The sequence below is a fragment of the Nerophis lumbriciformis genome, linkage group LG01 (assembly GCF_033978685.3).
Source record: "Nerophis lumbriciformis linkage group LG01, RoL_Nlum_v2.1, whole genome shotgun sequence".
Classification (NCBI taxonomy): domain Eukaryota; kingdom Metazoa; phylum Chordata; class Actinopteri; order Syngnathiformes; family Syngnathidae; genus Nerophis; species Nerophis lumbriciformis.
Genome location: NC_084548.2, coordinates 30,985,001 through 31,007,858, shown reverse-complemented (window position 1 = coordinate 31,007,858; position 22,858 = coordinate 30,985,001). Strand labels below are relative to the sequence as shown.

Below are 22,858 nucleotides of genomic sequence, written 5' to 3'. Positions count from 1 at the left end.
TATAGAGTACACAGAAATTGTACCTTAGCAAAAGAGTACCATTACTTTAGAGTAATATGACTCAAGAAAAAGCAAAAAGTAATTTATAATTAAACTACTAGTACTCGGTAACTTTTGATTTATTTAGTCGCAATTTTTTAATGGGCTTTTCAATACAACTGTAGTTGGTGCATGTGCGCATTTGTGTGTGAGCCTTGGTCTGGTCTGCCGCAGACAGCTTTTGTGATAGTGTTTACTCACCTGGCTCCTCTGTGTAAAGTATGTCAACTGTGGTGGCTGCCTCCAATGTATTGTTTGTAATCACAGCACTAAGTTGACTATGAAGGGCTTTATAACAGTTCTAACACGACACATATCTGAAAACATATTGTTCAGTTTGAAATGCTGGCAGACTTTTAGCACGGTCAGATTGTCAAATACATCTTAGGAATGTTCACGAAAATTCATATCGAACAACATTTGTGGAATCAAATATATTTCTATGAACATTTTAATTCAATTACATGTCAATGTTTGAAACAGTTTGCTGTCACATTGCACATAAAAAAAGAAAACAAAAAAAAAGGCAAGAACTGAATAGCTCAGTTATGAAAAGATGGGATAAAACCAGGTTGTGCCTACAACATAGTTGAATCATGCCCAGAGTCAATGGTAGTACATTGTGTGTAAGTTATGGTCAAGAAGGTCAGAAATGGACAATTTATGTTATCTAACCTCGCAGAAGATACTGTTGTCATTGGCACTCCAGCTTTTCCGACGAACCTTCTCTTTCCAGAGTTGCGAGGAAAGTGATGCCCGCAGTTTTCGCAAGTGGAGCACCCTCCTGCTGCACGATAAGTTATGTTTGCAGGGCCAAAAAACTCAATTAAAGGGGTCAGTTTTTTAGCCTTCTAGCTTTTATTGCGCACTTCAGCAATCGACGACCGGCACCAAACAATTGTTGAGTGACTTTCACCACAACAGAACATCCCAGATGATATAGCGATATCGACGAACTCACCGTGTTTCAATGTCAAGAGAAAGCATGAGAAAAGAAGCAGACGCCATAGTCTGCAGGTCTATAACTATATCAATCAATCAATCAATGTTTATTTATATAGCCCTAAATCACAAGTGTCTCAAAGGGCTGCACAAGCCACAACGACATCCTCGGTACAGCCCACATAAGGGCAAGGAAAAACTCACCCCAGTGGGACGTCGATGTGAATGACTATGAGAAACCTTGGAGAGGACCGCATATGTGGGTAAGGAGACCGAATGCAATGGATGTCGAGTGGGTCTAACATAATATTGTGAGAGTCCAGTCCATAGTGGATCCAGCACAACAGTAAGAGTCCAGTCCACAGTGGGGTCAGCAGGAAACCATCCCGAGCGGAGACGGGTCAGCAGCGCAGAGATGTTCCCAACCGATATACAGGCGAGCGGTCCACCCCGGGTCCCGACCCCGGACAGCCAGCACCCCATCCATGGCCACCGGATCTGTGTGTCTCCTCTTCCACAAGGGATAGGGGGGAGCAGAGGAGAAAAGAAAAGAAACGGCAGATCAACTGGTCTAAAAAAAGGGGGGATATTCAAAGGCTAGAGTATACAAATGAGTTTTGAGATGGGACTTAAATGTTTCTACTGAGGTAGCATCTCTAACTGTTACCGGGAGGGCATTCCATAGTGCTGGAGCCCGAATAGAAAACGCTCTACAGCCCGCAGACTTTTTTTGGGCTCTGGGAATCACTAATAAGCCGGAGTTCTTTGAACGCAGATTTCTTGCCGGGACATATGGTACAATACAATCGGCAAGATAGGCTGGAGCTAGACCGTGTAGTATTTTATACGTAAGTAGTAAAACCTTAAAGTCGCATCTTAAGTGCACAGGAAGCCAGTGCAGGTGAGCCAGTATAGGCGTAATATGATCAAACTTTCTTGTTCTTGTCAAAAGTCTAGCAGCCGCATTTTGTACCAACTGTAATTTTTTAATGCTAGACATAGGGAGACCCGAAAATAATACGTTACAGTAATCGAGACGAGACGTAACGAACGCATGAATAATGATCTCAGCGTCGCTAGTGGACAAAATGGAACGAATTTTAGCGATATTACGGAGATGAAAGAAGGCCGTTTTAGTAACACTCTTAATGTGTGACTCAAAGGAGAGAGTTGGGTCGAAGATAATACCCAGATTCTTTACTGAGTCGCTTTGTGTAATTGTTTGGTTGTCAAATGTAAAGGTGGTATTATCAAATAAATGTCGGTGTTTAGCAGGACCGATAATCAGCATTTCCGTTTTCTTAGTGTTGAGTTGCAAGAAGTTAGCGGACATCCATTGTTTAATTTCATTAAGACACGCCTCCAGCTGACTACAATCCGGCGTGTTGGTCAGCTTTAGGGGCATGTAGAGTTGGGTGTCATCAGCATAACAATGAAAGCTAACACCGTATTTGCGTATGATGTCGCCTAGCGGCAACATGTAAATACTAAAGAGTGCAGGGCCAAGAACCGAACCTTGGGGGACTCCGCACGTTAACTTAACATAGTCCGAGGTCACATTGTTATGGGAGACGCACTGCATCCTGTCAGTAAGATAAGAGTTAAACCACGACAAGGCTAAGTCTGACATACCAATACGTGTTTTGATACGCTCTAATAAAATGTTATGATCGACGGTATCGAAAGCAGCGCTAAGATCAAGAAGCAGCAACATAGATGACGCATCAGAATCCATCGTTAGCAGTAGATCATTAGTCATTTTTGCGAGGGCTGTCTACGTAGTGATTTGCCCTGAAACCGGATTGAAAAGGTTCACAGAGATTGTTAGACACTAAGTGTTCATTTAGCTGCTGTGCGACAATTTTTTCGAGGATTTTCGAGATAAACGGAAGGTGGGACACCGGCCGGTAGTTTACCATGAGGTCAGGATCGAGGTTAGGTCTTTTGAGCAAAGGATGAATAACCGCTTTTTTGAATGCTAGTGGAACAGTGCCAGAGGAAAGTGATAAGTTTATAATATTTAGCACTGATGGACCTAATAATACAAAAAGCTCCTTAATAAGTTTCCCAGGAAATGGGTCAAGTAAACATGTTGTTTGTTTTGTCCCATTGACACATCTTAACAATTCCTCTAATGTTATTTCATCAAAGAGAGAGAAACTATTTTGGAGGGCGGTATCCTTCGTAGATACAGTCGTATCTGTGTTAATAGAACCCAGTTGTAGCTGCGATGCATTGTCTTTAATCTCCTTTCTAATGAGTTCAATTTTCTTATTAAAGAAATTCATAAAATCATCTGCTGAGTCGGTGGAGCTACTGGGAGGAGTCCCTTGTTGGGTTAGCGATGCTACTGTACTAAACAAAAATTTCGGATCATTTTTGTTGAGGTGAATGAGATTTGAGTAATATTTAGCTTTAGCTAGGGTAAGCATGTGTTTATAAGTTATTAAACTATCACTCCATGCTTGATGGAAAACCTCAAGTTTAGTAGCGCGCCATTTGCGTACCAGCTTTCTACATGATAATTTATGGGCTCTAGTTTCTTCTGTAAACCATGGGGTGCGCCTTTTAGGGGCTCTTTTAAGCTTTAGCGGTGCTATACTATCAATGGTGTCGCGCAGGGCGTCGTTAAAGTTGTTAGTGAGGTTATCAATAGAGCCGACATAATTTGGGAATGGTGCCATTACCGAAGGCAGTAGGCCAGCAAGAGTCATCGTTGTGGCAGCATTAATGTTGCGGCTGCTATAGTAGTTATTATTATTAGTTTGTTGACAATGAGTCAGGACTTCAAATTTTATAAGGTAATGATCGGACATTACTTTAGTATACGGGAGTATCGTAACTTTGGAGGTGGTGACACCCCTGACCAGCACTAGATCTATTGTATTACCGTTGCGATGCGTAGGTTCATTTATTATTTGTGTAAGACCACAGCTATCAATTATAGTCTGGAGCGCCATGCACTGAGGGTCCGATGGGGTATTCATATGGATATTAATGTCCCCCATTATGATTATATTGTCAGCGTGCGTCACTAAATCAGCAACGAACTCTGAAAATTCACTGATGAAGTCCGAATTGGGTCCTGGGGGGCGGTAGATAACAGCCAGGTGGAGAGGCAGCGGTGTGACAAACCTCATAGTAAGCACCTCAAACGAGTTATATTTATTATTTAGGTTCGGGGTAAGATTAAAGTTTTTATTGTGTATGAGTGCAACTCCCCCACCCCTTTTAATGGGACGGGCAATATGCGCTCCCGCATAGCCAGGAGGAGACGCCTCACCCAGCGCAAAGAAATCGTCTGGTTTGAGCCAGGTCTCGGCGAGACCAATGACATCAAGATTATTGTCTCTAATGACCTCATTAACTAATAACGTTTTGGAAGATAATGATCTTATGTTTAAGAAGCCCATATTATAGGTAGTGGGCTGTTTTGAGGAGTTTTTGTTGAAATTATCCGTAGTAGCAATATTAATAATGTTGTGTTTATTATGTGTAGTGCACTTTAAATAATTTCGACCATATCTAGGAATTGATATGACGGGAATTTTCCGATTGTTTGCTTGATGTTGTGATAAACCGAACGCATCATAACTTGCCACCTCAGTAGAGTGCATGTCTACTTCTGACACAGAAAAAACATTTTTTGAGTTGTGTATTGTTCTAAAATAGTTGCTATGTGTGCAGGTATTATCCAGCCTGGCGCTGGCTAGTTCTATTTAAACAAACTTCTCACCCGGACTAGCGCTTCTTTGAGGATTAGCCTTTCGCTTTGTTGTTAGCCCCGCTCGGCATCCCCGCTTCTGCTTCCGCTCACACCGCTTACGTGTCTTCCGTTGACGGTCCCCGCTGGCACTTAACTCCGCTGCTTCAGAGGCCGCTGGATGTAGCCAGCGAAGAATCCCCATGCTAGCGAGGAGGTCGAAAGTACCCGCATCTTTCAGCCTATAACGGCCCGATCTATCCACATCCAGAATCGTCTGTCGGTCGTATCTGATCACAAAGTGTCCACGCTGTGAGCCAGCCATGAAATAGACAGAATTGACGGGTATTTTTGCCAAATCGCTCTACACTTCCAAGAGCGTCTGCAAGCCGCTGCCATCAGGGCGCCGCCATCTATCTATACTCTAAGGTTAAACTTCTACAGTCGGTGTCTCTCCAATGCAATATCCTGGACATATCCATGTGTATATTGACAGTAAAATGCTTTTCTATTCTATATCATGTTAATAATTTCACTGCTGCTGCTTTGAACACTTGTAAACAATAGAGGCTCAAGTAAAGTAAGCCACACTACAAGTGGCATCACAAACGTAATAGCGGATTATATTACTAACTGGTCAATTGGCAAACACAGTGGGCGTTGATCAAATTAAAAGTTGTTTTTAGGAAAATCATTATTTTGTCTCTGGACGGTGATACCAGAGGTGGGACCAAGTCATTGTTTTGCAAGTCACAAGTAAGTCTCAAGTCTTTGCCCTCAAGTCCGAGTCAAGTCCCGAGTCAAGACAGGCAAGCCCCGAGTCAAGTCCAAAGTCAAGACTGGAAAGTCTCAAGTCAAGTCCTAAGTCCTGCATTTTGAGTTTCGAGTCCTTTCAAGTCCTTTTAACCACAGACTAATATATTAACACAGATTGTGTATGCTTTTCAAACGCTGTATTTATTTATTAAAACAAGTGCATTTTAAATTGCAGGAAAGAAAATTGTGCTGACATTGCACTTTATAATAGCACTATTAACCAGTCATTTTAAACATTAACTCATTCCTTTACAGAACAAACACATTGAAAAATAAAGTGCAAATGTACTTATTTGTACAAAAGTGTTAACATTGAAAAAACATGACATATACGTGAACATAACAAAAAAGTTGTACTTTTTATATGTCAGGGCCCTATGCTGCATTGCATTTGCAAAAGACCAAATTAGCCAAGAGTCTGTCAGTCATTTGTGCACGATGGGGGCGTAGTATGATGCCACCATGGCTGAAAACTCGCTCCACTGGAGCACTGGAGGCAGGCACTGCCAAGACTCTCATGGCCACTCGGAACAGTGAAGGAAGAGTCTTCATGTTCAATGCCCAGAACAAAAGGGGGGAGAGAGTTGTTTTGGGTTGGTGCACTACTTGTAAGTGTATCTTGTGTTTTTTATGTTGATTTAATTAAAAAAAGAAAAATTATTTCTTGTGCGGCCCGATACCAATCGATCCACGGACCAGTACCGGGCCGCGGCCCGGTGGTTGGGGACCACTGAGGTAAACAACCAACAGTATGTCAGAAAGCTAGCTAAAACGGTACACATATTCATAATATAGTATACATTTTAACTGACCTTTATTTGACTATTTTTGTCTTTTTTTAGGTGGCTAAAATACGCGGTGCTGCTGACCGCCGTCTAACGTTACGTGTGATATATTGACTAACGTAACCCTGCTTAAAAAAAAATCACTGAACAAAAAGTATGAATAAGGTAGTGAACTGCAACAGATTCCCGTGTTTGCAATAACGTTATAACGTTAGCAGTGAGTTTACAGCCTCACTGATTTAACTACACAGCAAATAAAAGTCACGTTACTTAGCCAATAAACGTTATCTTACATTCAAAACTTACCGTTCTTTGTGCAACTTCAAATGCCGGACGAAGTTGGAAGTTGTTGCCTCTCCATCAGTAATTTTCGAACCGCATGTGTTGCATACTGAAAACCGTTTTGTGTTGACCACCTCGTAATTTTTATACCCAAACAAAATTATTTTAGGTATCATTTTTTGTTCACTGGCGTGTGGTTTGGACATGTCTTCTTCGTTGGTTGTCCTGCAATTTGATTGGATGAATGCTGTGTGATGAAAACAAAGTAGATCTAATTTGATTTGCTGTTGTACTGAGAGCACACCAGCTGACACACGCAACGCTGATAGACAAGTACACAATGAAAAATACGGAGCGCTCCCGAATAACTTTTTCATCTTTGGGTTTTGGGGAAAGTAGCAAGTCATGTCAAGTCATGTCAATTCAAAAGGCTCAAGTCCAAGTCAAGTCACAAGTCATTGATGTTAAAGTCTAAGTCGAGTTGCAAGTCTTTTTACATTTTGTCAAGTCGAGTCTAAAGTCATCAAATTCATGACTCGAGTCTGACTCGAGTCCAAGTCATGTGACTCGAGTCCACACCTCTGGGTGATACTATTGTCTTACATTAGAATGCTAGGTTAGCTACATAGAAACTCAAGCTAAAAACACTAACGTATCATCACACATTTTCTAACGTACTGTTATTACCAAGTTTCATTGTCTCCTCCATTGCCGTAAATAGTAGTCACCAAACACGGCATTAAAAGTAGTTGTTTTTTTTTTAAATCTATTTTTTTGTGAAAGTGTGTTGGAAGCAGGACTCTTCGCAGCACATACTTGGAGCAACTTCTTCTGAGTTGAAGGTGCGTTGCCATATTGCCACAAATCATAAAAGTTACCTTAAAGTAAGGTATTGTTTAACTTCAGATGATGCTGAAAGTTTATGTAGTGACTTATTCTGGTTAAAACAACCAGCAACAGAGCATTTTCGGTCTTTGTGTTGTTTCTTGGTTGTACCTTGTTTGGACTACAAATGCTTGAACGATAAATAAAATAGCGAATTCACACAAAGGCCTTTGGGTAAGACGGTAAGCCTTTACCAAATATAGAGATATCCGCAGACGTCACAGGTCAGAAAAATGCGACAGGACTGACAAAATCCAAACGGACTGTTTGGATGACATAGGGAGGAAAGGAAGAATAATGAAATATGTATGTATTAAAGTGAAGCCATTCCATCCCAAATAAGGAACAGTTCCAATAAAATATTGTTGACCCAAAATGTGTATGACATTAATTCTTCTAATGCATATATAGTGTGTAAACCTCTGATCTGAAATGTGGGTGTTATGTATAGTTGACATGATTCGATGTGTTGCTTTATAGCAGGGATATTCAACTAAAGAGTTCCTAAGGACAAGACTTCACCCATCAATATTATTATTTTGACAACCAACGTCCTCTGCATTTGTTTTTGGTCTATTTGGACATTTGTTTTTGGTCTATTTCATCAGTCAGGAGTTACAAATTTCCGGGAAAAAAATATCCCTGTTGTACAACACACAACTGTCCATTATAGTGGACAGTGGCCTTTAGAGGGTTAAAATGTCAACGCAATGATCTGCTATTCTTTTTAAAGACCAAATGCATACAAGACACAATTAAAGATAATTTATATTAGCATTTTTTTTTTAGCAAAAATATTACTCCCTTCCAAATTTTGAACTGGTGTTATTTCAAAGCCGGATTTCGTCCGCCAGTTAAATAACACTGCTTTACAGCAAGAAATATGACAAATGAACATTAGAAAAAGTAAGCGTTTTTATTTAATCTGTCACAAACTGAAGCAAGACAAACGCTAAGACTGTTAAAAAATATACATTTATGTACAAATATTTCTGACGGGTCATTGAAAATGCTCCAAACCCTAAACTCACAAGTGGTCCATTATACAACCTTATTCAAAACAATACTAAATTAAACACACTGAATAAAAGACCATGACTGACATGTTTAACAGAAATACTCTGGTGACATTTCTTTAAACAAAGATCCATTGCCTTTGCTTTGGTATTGTTAATACTGTTATATTGTTATGATTTACAGCTTTATTGATATTTTGATGTGTGTCAAATTTGTTTTACTGTCTTTGCTGAATCATGAATCACATATTACCATATTTTATTTGCTGTTCTCCACCATAGCCAGCAAGACCTTTTACAAGCTCATGCCATTACCTTTTAACAAAGTAACTTTCTTGACTAACTGGTCTACCTCTACACTACTACTTGTTAACATGAGGGCTTATTTGTTTTTGCTGCATGTTGTTCATTATACGATTTGGTGCGGATACACGACCTTCGGTTGGAGTCGGAAGCAAGCCAGTTCTAGGTTTTAGAGTTTTTACTTCTTCACTTTTGGGATTTACTGAGCTGACAAATGACTTTACGTCACTACCCTGATAACCACTCTGAGAACCACAGGGTGATCGACCACTATGCTTTGACCCTCTACCTCTCATGTTGAATGAGCTACGGTTGTACCTCCCTGAGTCTCTTATGTCTGAACATTGCATGTCATCCTTCATGGCATGATTGCGTTGCCTTGAGTCTAATTCAGGGCCTCTTTCATCTTCTTCTTTTCTATTACACACAGGGACTTCAGTGTCTGCAACCCATTCACCAGGCCCAAGCCCCAATTTTAAATCTCCAGGTGGCCCCCATATGTCATTTTTGCTATGGATTAACTTTATGTCTGGGCCTTGCATCCTATAACCAGGTTCAAATCCTTGTCTACGTGGCCCAGATATTTCAATGTCTAACCCTTGTCTTTCTGGCTCCACTGCTCTAGGTTCTGTACTTCTAAGATCCCTCAACGGCCTACCAAGATTTGGATTTTCAGGCCCACAGAATCTTACATCTAAATCACCAATTTCTCTTCGCACAGGGTTGTTGTCATGCATCTCAAATTCTCTTCTGTTTGGGAATGAATTATTTAAATTAGAACTTCTCTGCACAGGTTTAGTTCCTTCAGTGTGTGAACCTCTTGAATTGTCTGACTGCCTTAGAGCCTTGTGAACGCCTCTTTTATCTATCCCAGGTACTTTCATGCCTGGACCTCTTCTTTTATGGCCCCGTTCTCTGAAGTCAATGTGCTCAGGTCTCCATCTTGGCTCAGATCTTCCTCGACCAGGCCTTCTACATTCATTTCTAGGTCCTACGCCTCTAGGCCTAGGGCGTAGTCTGTCATCTTGAAAAGAGCCTGGACCCCTACAATCAGGACCCCTCCAATCATCCTCAAGAACTCTCCTAGGTCCTGAAAATGGCAGATTTTCCCTTTCTGGCATGAGCTCAAACCCACTAATATTAGGGCCTATCTGTACATCTGGATCCACTGGATATTCCAAGACTGGCGCATCAATAGCCTTTGGAATCGGGTGAGGATATTGGTTATTGTGATGTTTCCACTTATCTTCAAAATGCATTTCAGAGTCTGAGTAGCCACCCTCTGTCTCTTTCCATCGGCTTCCATGACAATTTATACCTGATTCTGGACCTCTAAAGCCCGTCACACTGAAGTCGCATTTCTTTCCATGTCTTTGATCTTCTCTTTTATCTGAACCTGATCTACAGTTGTTCTGCGAGATTTCTGGTTCCCTGCATTGTGGGCTCTCTGATCTCCAATTACGACCTGGGTCCTCCGGACCTTTCTCAAAGTTCTGATTTCTGAAATCTGGCTCTTCTGGTTCTTGACTCTCTAGCCCTAAAGGATTATTTGTATTTTTACTTTGACATGTTGGTCTTCTAAAATCTTGACTACTTGGAATTTTCCTCTCTGACTCTAAACCTGCTCTGAAATGTGAACTTCTACGATTAGACTCCGGGTACATTATTTCTGGAAGTTTTTTATTTGGGTGCAGCTGTCCAAAAGGTCCTGGGCCTCTACTGCAAAACCTTGTTTCCTGCCTTTCGGGCTGTCTACTGAAAGGCCCTGAACATTCTGTGTTTGGACCTGATATTTGATGCCCTGGTCTATTCATGTTTGAAATTCTTGGTTCCATCATTCCCTGTTCCGTAAATAGACCATGTCCTTGGTTATCAGGCACTGGGAAATTTATTTCATGCACTGGTCCCCTACTATCTGAACCTCTCCTGTAGGGGCGTGTTTCCTCCATATTTGGATTCCGACTTTCTGACTGAGGGTCCCATGCTTGTCTATTACTGAGCCTTTCAAAACTATTTTCAATTAAGTCATGTTCAGGACCTGATGCATAAGCCCCAGTGCCAAACACATCAGTGTTTTTGTCTCCCCGTCTTATCAAATGTAGAGGCTCTTGACCCTCTACGGCTTTCATTTCAAACCTTGACTCTTTTACATTAATATGCCCTCGCAGCCTATCAGACCGTGGCTCAGACAAAAATGATTCTCTTCTGTCAGGTTGCATTCCCCTAAAGTCTGGATATCCCAGTCTTTCCCTGTCAAATTTGGGGCTATTCACTGGCATATCTCTCCTTTCATTCCCTGGTTCACTGAAATTTGGGCCTCCGTTTGGGTCAATCCGTCGACATTCCATTGAAGACCGTTTGACTACAGGCCCTTGTTCCCTTACATCATGACCTCCTGGTCCTTTTCTATTACAGTGTAGCATACCCCTTCCAGGGCCTCTCCTGGCATTCCATGGTTCACTGAAATCTGGAACTATTGGGCCTCTCATGTCATGTTTTGTACCCTTTGTAGGCAAGTCTTTCCAGTCAGGTGCAGGACCTCTATTGAGCGGCCCTTCCTCTGCCTGTCTCCTAACATGTAAAGGGCCCGCCATACCGGGACCTCTTTCAAAACATGGTCCCAAATGGTCCGGGATGAGTGGAACTCTAATACCATGTCCTACAATATTTATTGCTGGATTTTTGTTTTCAGGTTTTGGACCCCTGAAACCGGGACCTACAGATTCTCTGCCAGATATGGAACCAGCCAGTGTTGAATTTCCAACTTCTTGTGTCCTCTCATGAACATCTGGTATTCTCCTAACATGTACTGGAACTCTCATGTCAGTACATACGCGCTCAGCCCCTGCTCCATGCCAGTTATACATGTTAGGTCCTCTGACATCAGTCTCTGATCCCATGAAATCTGAGACGATTGGTCCTCTCCTGTCCTGTCTTATGCCCTCCAAAGTAGGTCCTTGGCTTAAGGGATCTGTTTTCATGAACTCTGGACTGCCGTGTCCTCTCCTGTCTTGCACTTGTATCTTTTCCCACAATGGGCCCATGGCCTCTGGATCACTTAGTCTTCTTCTGTCATTCTTTGAGGGCCTTACATTTGGACCTCCCACCGCCCATGGATTACAAGGGTCTACGCCTTGAGCAAAACTTCTGTCATGTCCATGGATTTCCATACTTGCACCTGTCCAACCAGGCTGATGCACTTCAACTTGAGGTAGTTGCCCTACTCTTACTGAAGATGTTCCTCTGCTATTACTTAAATGGTTATAATCTCTGACTAAAGTTGGACAACTCTGATTTTGATCACTCATACACTCAACCAGTTCTGTGTTTTGACCCCCACGAGTCCACGAATCAGGTTGACAGAGGTCCTGATTGTTTATTCCTTGAATGCTCACTTGACTGTGATCTGGACATGTTTCTTCAAAGCCTCTTCCTGAACTTACAGCATTTGAATTGACTGCATCACTAAAACCTTGACCACTCAAACAAGCCACACTCTGACCAGGACCTAAAGAACAAGCTTCACTTGTATTATGCCTTCTCTGTTCCAGTTGCTTTTGTGATACTTTCATGTCAAGGTCATGAATACCTCTTTCACACTTAATATTGAATTGTGCTTCCTGAGAATTTGCAGATCCAATGGTGTCTTGTCCAATGCAAAAAGTGTCAGAATTTTCATATTTTATATTTGGCCCTGGTCCCCTCACACAGGCATCATCTTGTTTTATATGTTGTTTATCATCTGACACAGCTGGGGATGCAGTCAAAAAGTTATTCTCCGAGCCTGTTGACAAATTTGATTTTACACTATTTTCTTGATTACAATAACCTCTGTTTAGGCCAACATCTCTTCTAAGTGGCTGAAAATCTCTCATCTTGGGGAAATTACAACTTTGATTATTGGGTTCAATAACTTTTCCAGTCATCTGCGGCTGGCCAGTAACATGTGGCTTCTCACCTGTGTATTCTGACTCAGACAAATTCCCTTCAATTTTGATTTTATGATGGCTGGTATGGTGTTCTGGACCCCTATCTAAACATGTCAACTCTATGCCTAGTTCAGGTACATCTGTTATTACTGCATGAGCAATTTTTTTCATTTCGGAATGCTTTAGCTCTAAACATTTTCCTGACATATCTTGTTCCCCTGAATCTGATCCCTGTACATCTGTAGTGCTCAAATCCATGCCAACATTTGATTTCATATCTTCAATGGACAGTGGCATGTTCACTAACATTTCTTCACTTCCATAAATCTGACAATCATTTTTAACTTTCTCAAGAGGGTCACTGATTTGTGTCACAGAATCTATGATGTCCTCAGATTCAGCTGGATGATTATCTCTGATACTGGTAGGTGCTACAAATCGTGGATCAGGATCAGGACTCTCTGGCGAATCTCGAATGGGTGGGTCAATTACTCTCAGAGGAATTGGAATTTCAAGTTTATTTCCACCTGTTCCCTGCTGAATGTGTGAATTATTGTGCACACTGACTGGTTGCTGTGAAGTCTCAGGTTTTAAATCAACATTTTTTTGTGAAAGGTCTTTATCAGCGCTTTTTTGATTGGGATTATTAACACCATCAACATTGGACTTTAATTGATGTTGTTCACTGTTATTAGGGGAAGCTGCCCTAAACTCATGCGCATGGGACACCAAATCTCTTTTGCTGGAAGAGGAAGGTGATCTTTTACGGTCGTGGGAATGCCGCCTTGTACTATGTACTTTATGATGACGACCCTGGCGTTCAGAGTGGTCTTTACTTCTATGTTTTGACCTGTCTCTTTCACTTTTTCTGTGTCTATTCCTTTCTCTGTGTTTCCGAGAATGTGAAGTAGAACGCTGCTGGGATCTACTTGAAGGACTTCTGTGACTATCTCTTTCACGATGACTCCGCCTCTTTGGTGATAACCTATGCCTTCTGCTGTGATATGAATTTGGAGATGTGCCCCTGTGTCCTGTTGTAGATGAACATGAATCCTGAATATTTGTAGTGCTTCCTTGAAATACATCATCTTGAATTTCATTGAAAAGGTCATCCTCTGGATCATAAGGTACATCAGAATCTTCAATCTCACCAGCAGATGAGTATTTGTCATTGTCCTTTATATTGCCAGATACGTCATCTTGCACTGTGACTGATGGTATGTTTAAACAAGGATTAACATTTGTGTTTTCCTGCTTATCAGATGGTGAATCGGAGTTTGGATCATCAACATAGTTTGTTAGATTGCTGGCAATTTCTGGCTTTGAATCTCTTTCTTCAAAAGGTTTTGACTCTGAGTGAATTACACTACTCTGAAGGGATGAAACCTGACTGAGAGGCAGAGACTTTGAGGAAGCAGACATCATGGAATCACTAACAGAAAATTGTGCCATGAACATACCCACAGCCTCTTTTTGTTGACGAAGTGCCTCTTCTTGTTCTTTTAATTGTTGTTTTTGCTCTTCAATCTGTTTATTAAGCTCCTCAAGCATTCGCTGCTGCTCAGTCAATGTAGCAGCTGAGACAACCACGGTGCCGGTCGGAATGGTCTGCAGAACTTCAGTTACTGAAGAAGCCTTGGGTGAACTAGTAGTACAAGTAGGTGTTTTAGCTTGTGCTGAAATTACCAATGACGATGGACAGTTCAACATTTGAGATTGATCAGAACATTTCTTTGCATCACTTGGTAAATCTTGAAAAATAGTCTCATCCTCAGGATCGTAGGCTACATCGTAGTCATCATTAAAACCTGAAAATTTAAGGTCTTCCAGCTTGTTTTCTGGGGTCTGTGAAGAAAAGGTTCCATATCCTATTGCTGGATCATACTCCTCTTCTGGGTCATATGGACGATCAAATGCATTTTCCTCCTCTTCTATCGCTTTGACTTTAGCTTTCTGCCCGTACTGTTGAACAATTGGATCGACCGTTGATCCTGACACACGAGAAAGTACAGAGCCCTTCGTAGCACTTACTGTTGTAGTATTAGTAGCAGAATTTTTGCCATTCGAAACCATGATACTAGTTGGCTTATTTTGGAACAATGTACTCAAGATAGTCTTTAGTGGTGTATCATCACTTGGAAATTTAAGATTTTTGTCATTATTGGATGTGGACGGAGTTGATGCAGCAGGTGCTGAGGTGGAAACAGCAGGGGTTGATTTAATGGAGGCCAGTAGTAATGGCATGTTATCTGAGTTAGAAGATGAATCAGATGGTGACCCAGGATAAGAGGGTGTGAGGGGAGGGCTTGTGCTCGCAGGGGTCTGTAGAACATGGGGTTGGGACAGCTCCAATTTGTCAGAACCATAAAGAACTGGAGGTTTTGGGATCCACATAGGGTCTTTAGACAGGTGAACCCTTGTTTTTTTCTGTTCAATTTCCTGAAGCACACTTCCTGGACGTTTTGTTTTTTGGATAACTGCCAAACCAAGAAGAAGATTGGGCCTGACCTTTTCAAGTCCTGTGAAGTGAAGAATTTAATCATCAAAATGTAATTTAATGGTCCACTAATGCTAGATAACTTTATAATTAGCAATGAGCAACATATAACATGAAACAATATGCTATGTGCTGTACATTACACATTCAACTCAATTCATTTCAAGAGTAATAAGTTAGAGTAATAAGGTATTATGTTGTAAGAACTAATATCTCGGTAGAATAAAGGTAACCATAAAATAACAAGCCTGCAAAATAAACAGCCTGTTGCTAGTAGCTTCAAATCCATACATTTAACTGGAATTAAAAATAACTACACAAGAATAAATAATGTACCGGTATTTAGAAAAACAAATTCTAATATAATGGCCCATGCATTATCCCACCTGGTCCTTCCAAAGGTTGTAGTATGGATGGGATTGATTCCTTTGCACTAAGTGGTAGAAGATAGACATCCTTGATGGAACGGCTGTTGTTTGACACAACACCAAAACGCCCTCTGCTGCTGAAATAGGAAAAGAGAGAGACGTATGCCACCTCTTCCTCTTCAGTAGCAGGATGAAAGCGGATCACACATAAATCCTATTAAACAATAAAAAAGGGTATGTTATTTGAATAGTATCACACAATACGAATGAATATAATATACTTGCTGCTTACCTTTGTAAGAGAGGTCTTTAGCTTTGCAACATAGTCCCATACTGTTTGAGGCATGATTCTTCCTCCGATTTCTATGGTATCTGGCAGTTCCTAAGAACAAGTGATCATTATTTTTAGTTTGAACCCTGAGGACGATCTCGCTGATTGTTCATCCTTTTACCGATTTTAGAATTTCAGCAGATCCTGAAACCAGATACCCCTTGGTAGCAAACTTTGATACAGTGAGCATGTTCAGGAAGCCTTTCCATAGTATTTCCTGCTTAGCCAGAAACTGCGCAGTTGCACCATCGACTGGAGATTCAGAAATCACAGTCCTGAAAAACAAACCAAAATTTACAATTGAGGTATTTTACCACATTTTACAATGTGTAAATAAGATGAGAATTGAATTAAGATTCATGTACTTATTTGGTACATTTTGATGAATACCTTGATGATGTGTCATAAAATCTGGGATCAGCTGAAGAGGGTGGCTTCATTAGAATAGGTTTTGGTATTAGTTTTGTTGGTTGCACTGTCAAGGTTGGTACTGATGATGGAGCAGAGGAAGCCCCTCGAGGAGCATAAGGTGCTGATTGATTGTGGGATGTATTTGTGGTACCACTAAATGCAGCAGAGCTCCTGTTAGCTGCAGTTCGTGGGTCACGCCTTGTAATAGTTACTGTGGAGACTGCTGGAATCACAACAGGTGTGTATGCTCTTTTTGGTATTGTGGTTTTTGAAGTATCATCAGTAGGGGATGTAGGAGACTCCAGGACAGGAGAGGCAGGAGACTCCAAAGTAGGAGAGGCAGGGGAATCCATTACAGTAGAAACAGGAGATTCAACAATGGTCAAATCACCCGTGTCAATAATAAGGCGGGATGAAGGGTCATAAGGACAGTCTGTTGAAAAATCCATGTCAGGTGAGTCTGGTGGCGCCCGCAGTGGTGAGTCATCTTCCTTTCTCCGCCGAGAATAATGCTTGTCGCTTGATTCAGAAAGTCTTTTTTTCTTATTTGGAGGTTCCTCTTCCCGAAATGGTGGTATTTGCCCTTTGACAATAAATACAAAAACAATATGTAATCAACAATGAGGAGATATTGAATTATCAATAAATCCAAATTTTACACAGCTACAACAAAGGGCTTTATTGCCGTTTAGAAGGAAAAAAGAGAAAAACAAATCCACACACATGCACACAAAACACTATTGGCAATAACAAGATGGTATGGCACTAAGAATTGAGGAAAACGTCACCTTTGAGGTGTCCACACTGGCGAATACTTAAAAATTAACATAAAAAAAATATATACAGTATATATATATATATATATATATTTATATATTTAACAATAAAATAAAATATAATTAGGTTGATACATAAATAAAAACATAAAAGAGAATAATAGCAGTAATAATAGAAATACAAAAATAACTTATTGAATTTTTTATTTTTTTATTATTTGCTCGCCGTGCAGTCCTGAAGCTCTTCTACGGGCTATTCTACAAGTAACCTCCTCACAGTCGGTCTTTGTTCTGGTAATTGATATACTGTAGATATAGATAGGTTTGGTGCCAGAGGACCTCACGATCCGTGAAAGTTGATACGATAAAAGCATGTCAGATAGAAAAAAAGGCGCAAGACCATTAACACATTTAAAAACGAATAATAAAACTTCTAAAATGACCCTGAAGAAAACAGGGAGCTAATGCAATGACTTTAAAACTGGTCTTTGTCAGCACTTGCATGCGGCTGAGTTTTCTATTAGTTGTAGATTTGTAATATTCTTTTTGGGGCAACCAGAGAGCAAGTAATAAACAACAGGGGGAAAAAAGCATGCATTAGCACCTAGATAGAAAAAGGCGGGCTATTGCTATGTTCTTAAGATGATAAAAAAAACATATTTTTGATATGTGGGATAAAAGTCAGCTCAGAGTAAAAATAATGCTGAGATATTTTATAGATTGTGTTGGTTTAAAATGTTTTAATTTTGGTAAAAGTTTATCTTTCTGGACTTCAGGGCCTAAAACTTGACAGCTGTTTTTCCGGTTTAAGCTGTAGGAAATTCACTGCCATCCATGATTTTATGTTGAAAATGCAGTTAAATGATGGTATTATAAATACCAAAGATTTGTTTTATTCACCTGTACATATCTTGCATTTTAGATCAAACAGGTGAGCCTTGTGCTCTGAAGTTGTGTCCTTAAGCATACAGGTAAGAACGTCTGGTACTGCATTCTCTCTGCTTTGCTCAGTTCTTCTGTTCTTCGGAGTAAGAGTGGGAGTAGAAATACTTCTCTTCTGTTTTAAAGGGTAAAAACACAATATAATCATGTTAAAAAAATTTCAATAAATAACTTGTTAAAAGTAAGTTAGTAACATCCTTAAAAACATTTCAACATAGAATGAATGCTCACATTGCTCACAGGTCTTCTATCAGGTTTAGTAATGTTTAAACAGAAAAGGTCAACCTTCGCAACTTCAGGTTTCTGCAAAAAACTTGGCCCTTGTGCAGCTGCATTTTTAACCTAAAACACAAATAACTTTATTGAGTTCAAAGTGATACTGGAGAAGAAATTACACACCTAGCTGAATATTATTTTTCCCCATGACAGCAGACATGGTATTTACCTCTGACGTGTCCTTTACATTTTGGTCTGGTGCCTTGGTAGCCTGCATGTCCTTTTGGCTCATCCTGACCAGTCTGAAAGGACTGATATCTCCTTGCACAACTCGATACAACAAGCCCTAGAGAACCAGGATCAAATTGTCACTTAGTAGAATTGATTGATTTCTCGAACAAAAACTCACTACCTCGAGCACAGAGTAGTGAAATAATTAATAGTAATAATAATAATAAATCTACAATAAGGCTTTCACTCTGCTATCACTTGGTGCTTGGGCTCTAATAATACAGAACATTATATTTCTGGAGCACTCAAAAGCACATAATTAGGGTTGGGCATTGAGCAACGATGGGAACCGGAACCGTCCAAATTTTTAAACTCTGATTCCTATTTTCGATGTTCAGTCCGTCGACCGGAAGAAATAGATGCCACAGAGGCCGCTAGAAGTTCTCACATTACCATGAAAAATTTGTAAAAACAGTACCCACTGGAAATCGGTTGCAGCCAGTCACCCAGGAAAGTGGTCCCCACATCTGCGGCCCCTTCCCAAGGTTTCTGTGTTTTACCATTAAGAGTTTTGAGTTTTTCCTTGCCTGGATGTGGGTTCAGACCAATGATATAATTATGGTCTATGCAGCCATTCAAAGCACCTGTGATTAAGGGCTATGTAAATAAACTTTGATTGATGGCTTTGATTCACTGTGTACGTCTCTCCATAAACCGTGTGGAGCCGCTCCCCTAAGTCAATAATCCTCCGTTGAAAAAAATAAACAACCTTTCTTACATGTACAGTGGTACCTCAATTTACGGGTAGCTTAACTAACTAGTATTTTTAGAAAACGAGCTGTGTCTCGGCTTTTTGTTATGCTTTAAGTTGCAGGCATAATTTGAGTTACAAGCATTTTCGCCACCGGCTGAAGTAATATTTGTCAACGGACCACAGCCAGAGATCTAACAAAATCCTGCTCCCCAACCAATGGAACTGAGAAAGTTAGTGCGAAGAATAAGAAGCGGAAGACCAAATCAGAGAAAGAAACCATCAAAAACAGGTCTAACTGAGCACAGTCACTCAAAAACGTCCATGTGTAACATAAACAACGGTTTCCTAGTTCCTATAGCTTGCACGACAGCGAGGCAGCTCGAAGTACAAAAGTCTGCTCACCAAAGTAAATGGTGAACAATATAATTACATTGTTTCATAAAACTAATGTAGTTGTTTGTTTTACACAATATGTAATGTTTCCAAACAATATTTCCTATTTAGAGATCCCGACATTGAAGCTAACCTTAGTAACCTGAGGAAGCTGACTTGCAAAAGGCTTACACACTCCCGACAGGCTAGTTTTAACGCTAGCTATTCCGACATACTTATTATACACGTCGGCTCCAATGACACTAAGTTAAGGCAATCTGAAATTACAAAGAAAAACATAACTAGGACTTGTAATGTCAATAGAAAAGAGCTCAACATCGAGTAATTGTCTCTGGTCACCTGCCTGTGAAAAGCAATTATGAGCAATACAGCCGATTAGTCTAGCTTTCAAGGAAACTCTCCTAAAGGAATCAATAAAGTATTATCCATCTATCTTAACGGAGTCATAATATGATTTTTTTTTTTTCGATATTTAAAACACTTCCTTGTGGTCTACATAACATGTAATGATGGTTCTTTGGTCAACATTTTTCATAGCATGTTTCACAAACCATCTTTAAACCATTTTTTTAACAGTCTCTTCAGGATGTGCGGTTTTGTGGGCGGTCTTATTTACAGTACGTGCCTCCACTTTGACTGCGGCTTCTCCCCATCAGGTGTAGTTTTAAGCGATTCCATATCGAGTCTACAGATATGTTAGAACTATGCGCTACTTTGTATTAGAATTTGCAACAGCGGAGGATGCATGTTCATGTACGAACCACTCTGCCCCACAACAAGAGCATAGAGAAAAAGAAGGAACTTAATTACTCCAACAATCTTAGCTTGATTGGTCACAGTGGTTTAAAACCAAATTACTTTTTCCGCTTAACGAGGCATCTCCTCTGAACTATACAAATTCACATGTAGCTTGTTCCCTTAAAGGAGCGGACGAGTTGCCCTAATCTATGATGCTAACCTTAACTTTAGTCTTAACCTAAGTAATAAGTATATTTTATTTGAGATTCTTACTACAAAGAATGTAGTTCCTCTACCAGTCTATCTGGCAATCATCTATTGCCCTAATGGGCCTTATTCGGATTTTTAAGCGAATTCACAGAGTTTGTTGCTGACCTCTGCAGTTAATATAATTATCTTAAAACAATTTTAATATTAACAGAAATACACAGTTAGACTATAATCGATACTTGCGGTCTTACTCAAAATAATACATTGCAACAGTAATATTATAGATTTCATAAAATTAATGTAGTTGTTTGTATTATGTCCGATCACTCCAAAGACATGCACCTGGGGATAGGTTGATTGGCAACACTAAATTGGCCCTAGTGTGTGAATGTGAGTGTGAATGTTGTCTGTCTATCTGTGTTGGCCCTGTGATGGGCCTGTGTACCCCGCCTTCCGCCCGAATGCAGCTGAGATAGGCTCCAGCACCCCCCGCGACCCCGAAAAGGACAAGCGGTAGAAAATGGATGGATGGATTGACTACTTCATATTATTTGAGGTTCTGACTCATTGCCAACGTTCTGAGAATAACCATTGCTTTAGCAGCCGTAATATTAGTGCTGCTACAACTGCGACTCTCTCTGGCCTACTGCCCTCGGTTATGGCACCGTTCACAAATTACGTGAGCTCTATCGATGGCCGTACTGACGACTTTAATTATGCTCTGCGTAATGCCATTGATGAAGTGACACCATTAAAACGGAAAAAATAATCTCTTAAAAAAACAGAGCTCTTAAAGAATCATGTAGAAAAGTGGAAGGCAAATAATAATAATAATAATAATAATAATAATAATAATAATGGATTTAGATTTTTATCGCGCTTTTCTATCATTAGATACTCAAATCGCTCACAGAGGAGTGGGAACCCATAATTCATTCACACCTGGTGGTGGTAAGCTACATTTGCGAGGCTGCCAGTTTGCGCCTACGGCCCCTCCGACCACCACCTATCATTCATTCATCATTCATTCACCAGTGTGAGCGGCACCGGGGGCAAGGGTAAAGTGTCCTGCCCAAGGACTCAACGGCAGCGATTTGGATATCAAGAGGCGGGGAGCGAACCTGCAACCCTCAGGTTTCTGGCACGGCCGCTCTACCCACTACGCCATACCGCCCCCAAAAACAGTTAAAACAGTCAGCTGGAAAAAATCAGATCTAAAATATCTGATTTGGGCCACTTTGGCCTGCAGTGTAAACATAGTCTTAATAAGCATCACTGTTTCGCACGGCAAGTCACGTGAGTCTCATAGATGACTGCACAGACTCCCCTTCCCCCATTTTTTCACATAACTCAATTTACTACATGTAGGTACTGTATATGGGTCTATTTTAATTTAAGAATGAATGACAATTTATTTGGAAGTATTTCGTTTTGTGTGGCCTCACTGGTCTGGGATCAGATTATCCCCCGCCCCCCTCCCCCCTTTCCAAATTGTCTCTTGAACCAGCGTTGCCAACAATCTGGTGAATTTCCAATCCTCTTGGCGACTTTTTTTTGTAAATAACTCCTAGCGACAAATCTCGCGGCTTTTACCGGTGTGCTTGGAAACTTTTTTGTGTTGCTAGACTCTGAACGTGAAAGCATAAAACAGGGTGCTGCCGTGAGCCCCTCCCCCGTTCCAAAGCACTCACAGGCGGTCGAGCTCGTCAGCTGCGCGAGCAGAGTAGATATCCTCACAGGGTGCGGAATTGCAGAGTTTTGTGCATGCGCAAATCATTTGCAGTCCGGACATTTATGGTGCATTCCATTTGTACTGGGAATTCTTTACACAAAGTTTTACTAATGGAAATGAGCGGCGGTAGTCTATAAAACTGGCAAATATTGTTTAGATTTTTTGGGGGGGACTGCGCCCTCACATGTATTGCGCCTTGTACATACATATATATATATATATATATATATATATATATATATATATATATATATATATATATATATATATATATATGTCTCTATATATATATATATATATATATATATATATATATATATATATATATATATATGTCTGTATATATATATATATATATATATATGTCTATATATATATATATATATATATATATATATATATATATATATATATACATACACATATATAAACATACATATACATGTATATACAAATACAAATATATATACACATATGCATATATATATATACATGTATACATATATATACACATATACATATATATATACATGTATACATATATATACACATATACAAG

The 22,858-nt window shown here is 40.2% G+C and overlaps 1 protein-coding gene across 3 annotated transcripts in view; it reads right to left on the bottom strand.

Annotated features, from left to right (window-relative positions):
- Window positions 1-8,354: 8,354 nt before the first annotated feature.
- The window catches only part of LOC133618744 (uncharacterized), a 63,469-nt gene continuing 48,965 nt past the window's right edge, over window positions 8,355-22,858 (bottom strand). For 2 of the 3 annotated variants that reach the window (XM_061979390.1, XM_061979399.1), the window contains exons 9-16: window positions 18,471-18,587; window positions 18,257-18,367; window positions 17,984-18,140; window positions 16,287-16,890; window positions 16,018-16,171; window positions 15,858-15,947; window positions 15,584-15,779; window positions 8,355-15,219 (exon numbers count right to left, since the gene is read on the bottom strand). In XM_061979390.1, the coding sequence (XP_061835374.1) occupies window positions 8,831-15,219; window positions 15,584-15,779; window positions 15,858-15,947; window positions 16,018-16,171; window positions 16,287-16,890; window positions 17,984-18,140; window positions 18,257-18,367; window positions 18,471-18,587 (7,818 nt within the window). In that variant the 3' untranslated portion in view covers window positions 8,355-8,830. The remainder of the gene's footprint in view (window positions 15,220-15,583; window positions 15,780-15,857; window positions 15,948-16,017; window positions 16,172-16,286; window positions 16,891-17,983; window positions 18,141-18,256; window positions 18,368-18,470; window positions 18,588-22,858) is intronic. The other variant, XM_061979406.1, reaches the window with a different exon arrangement.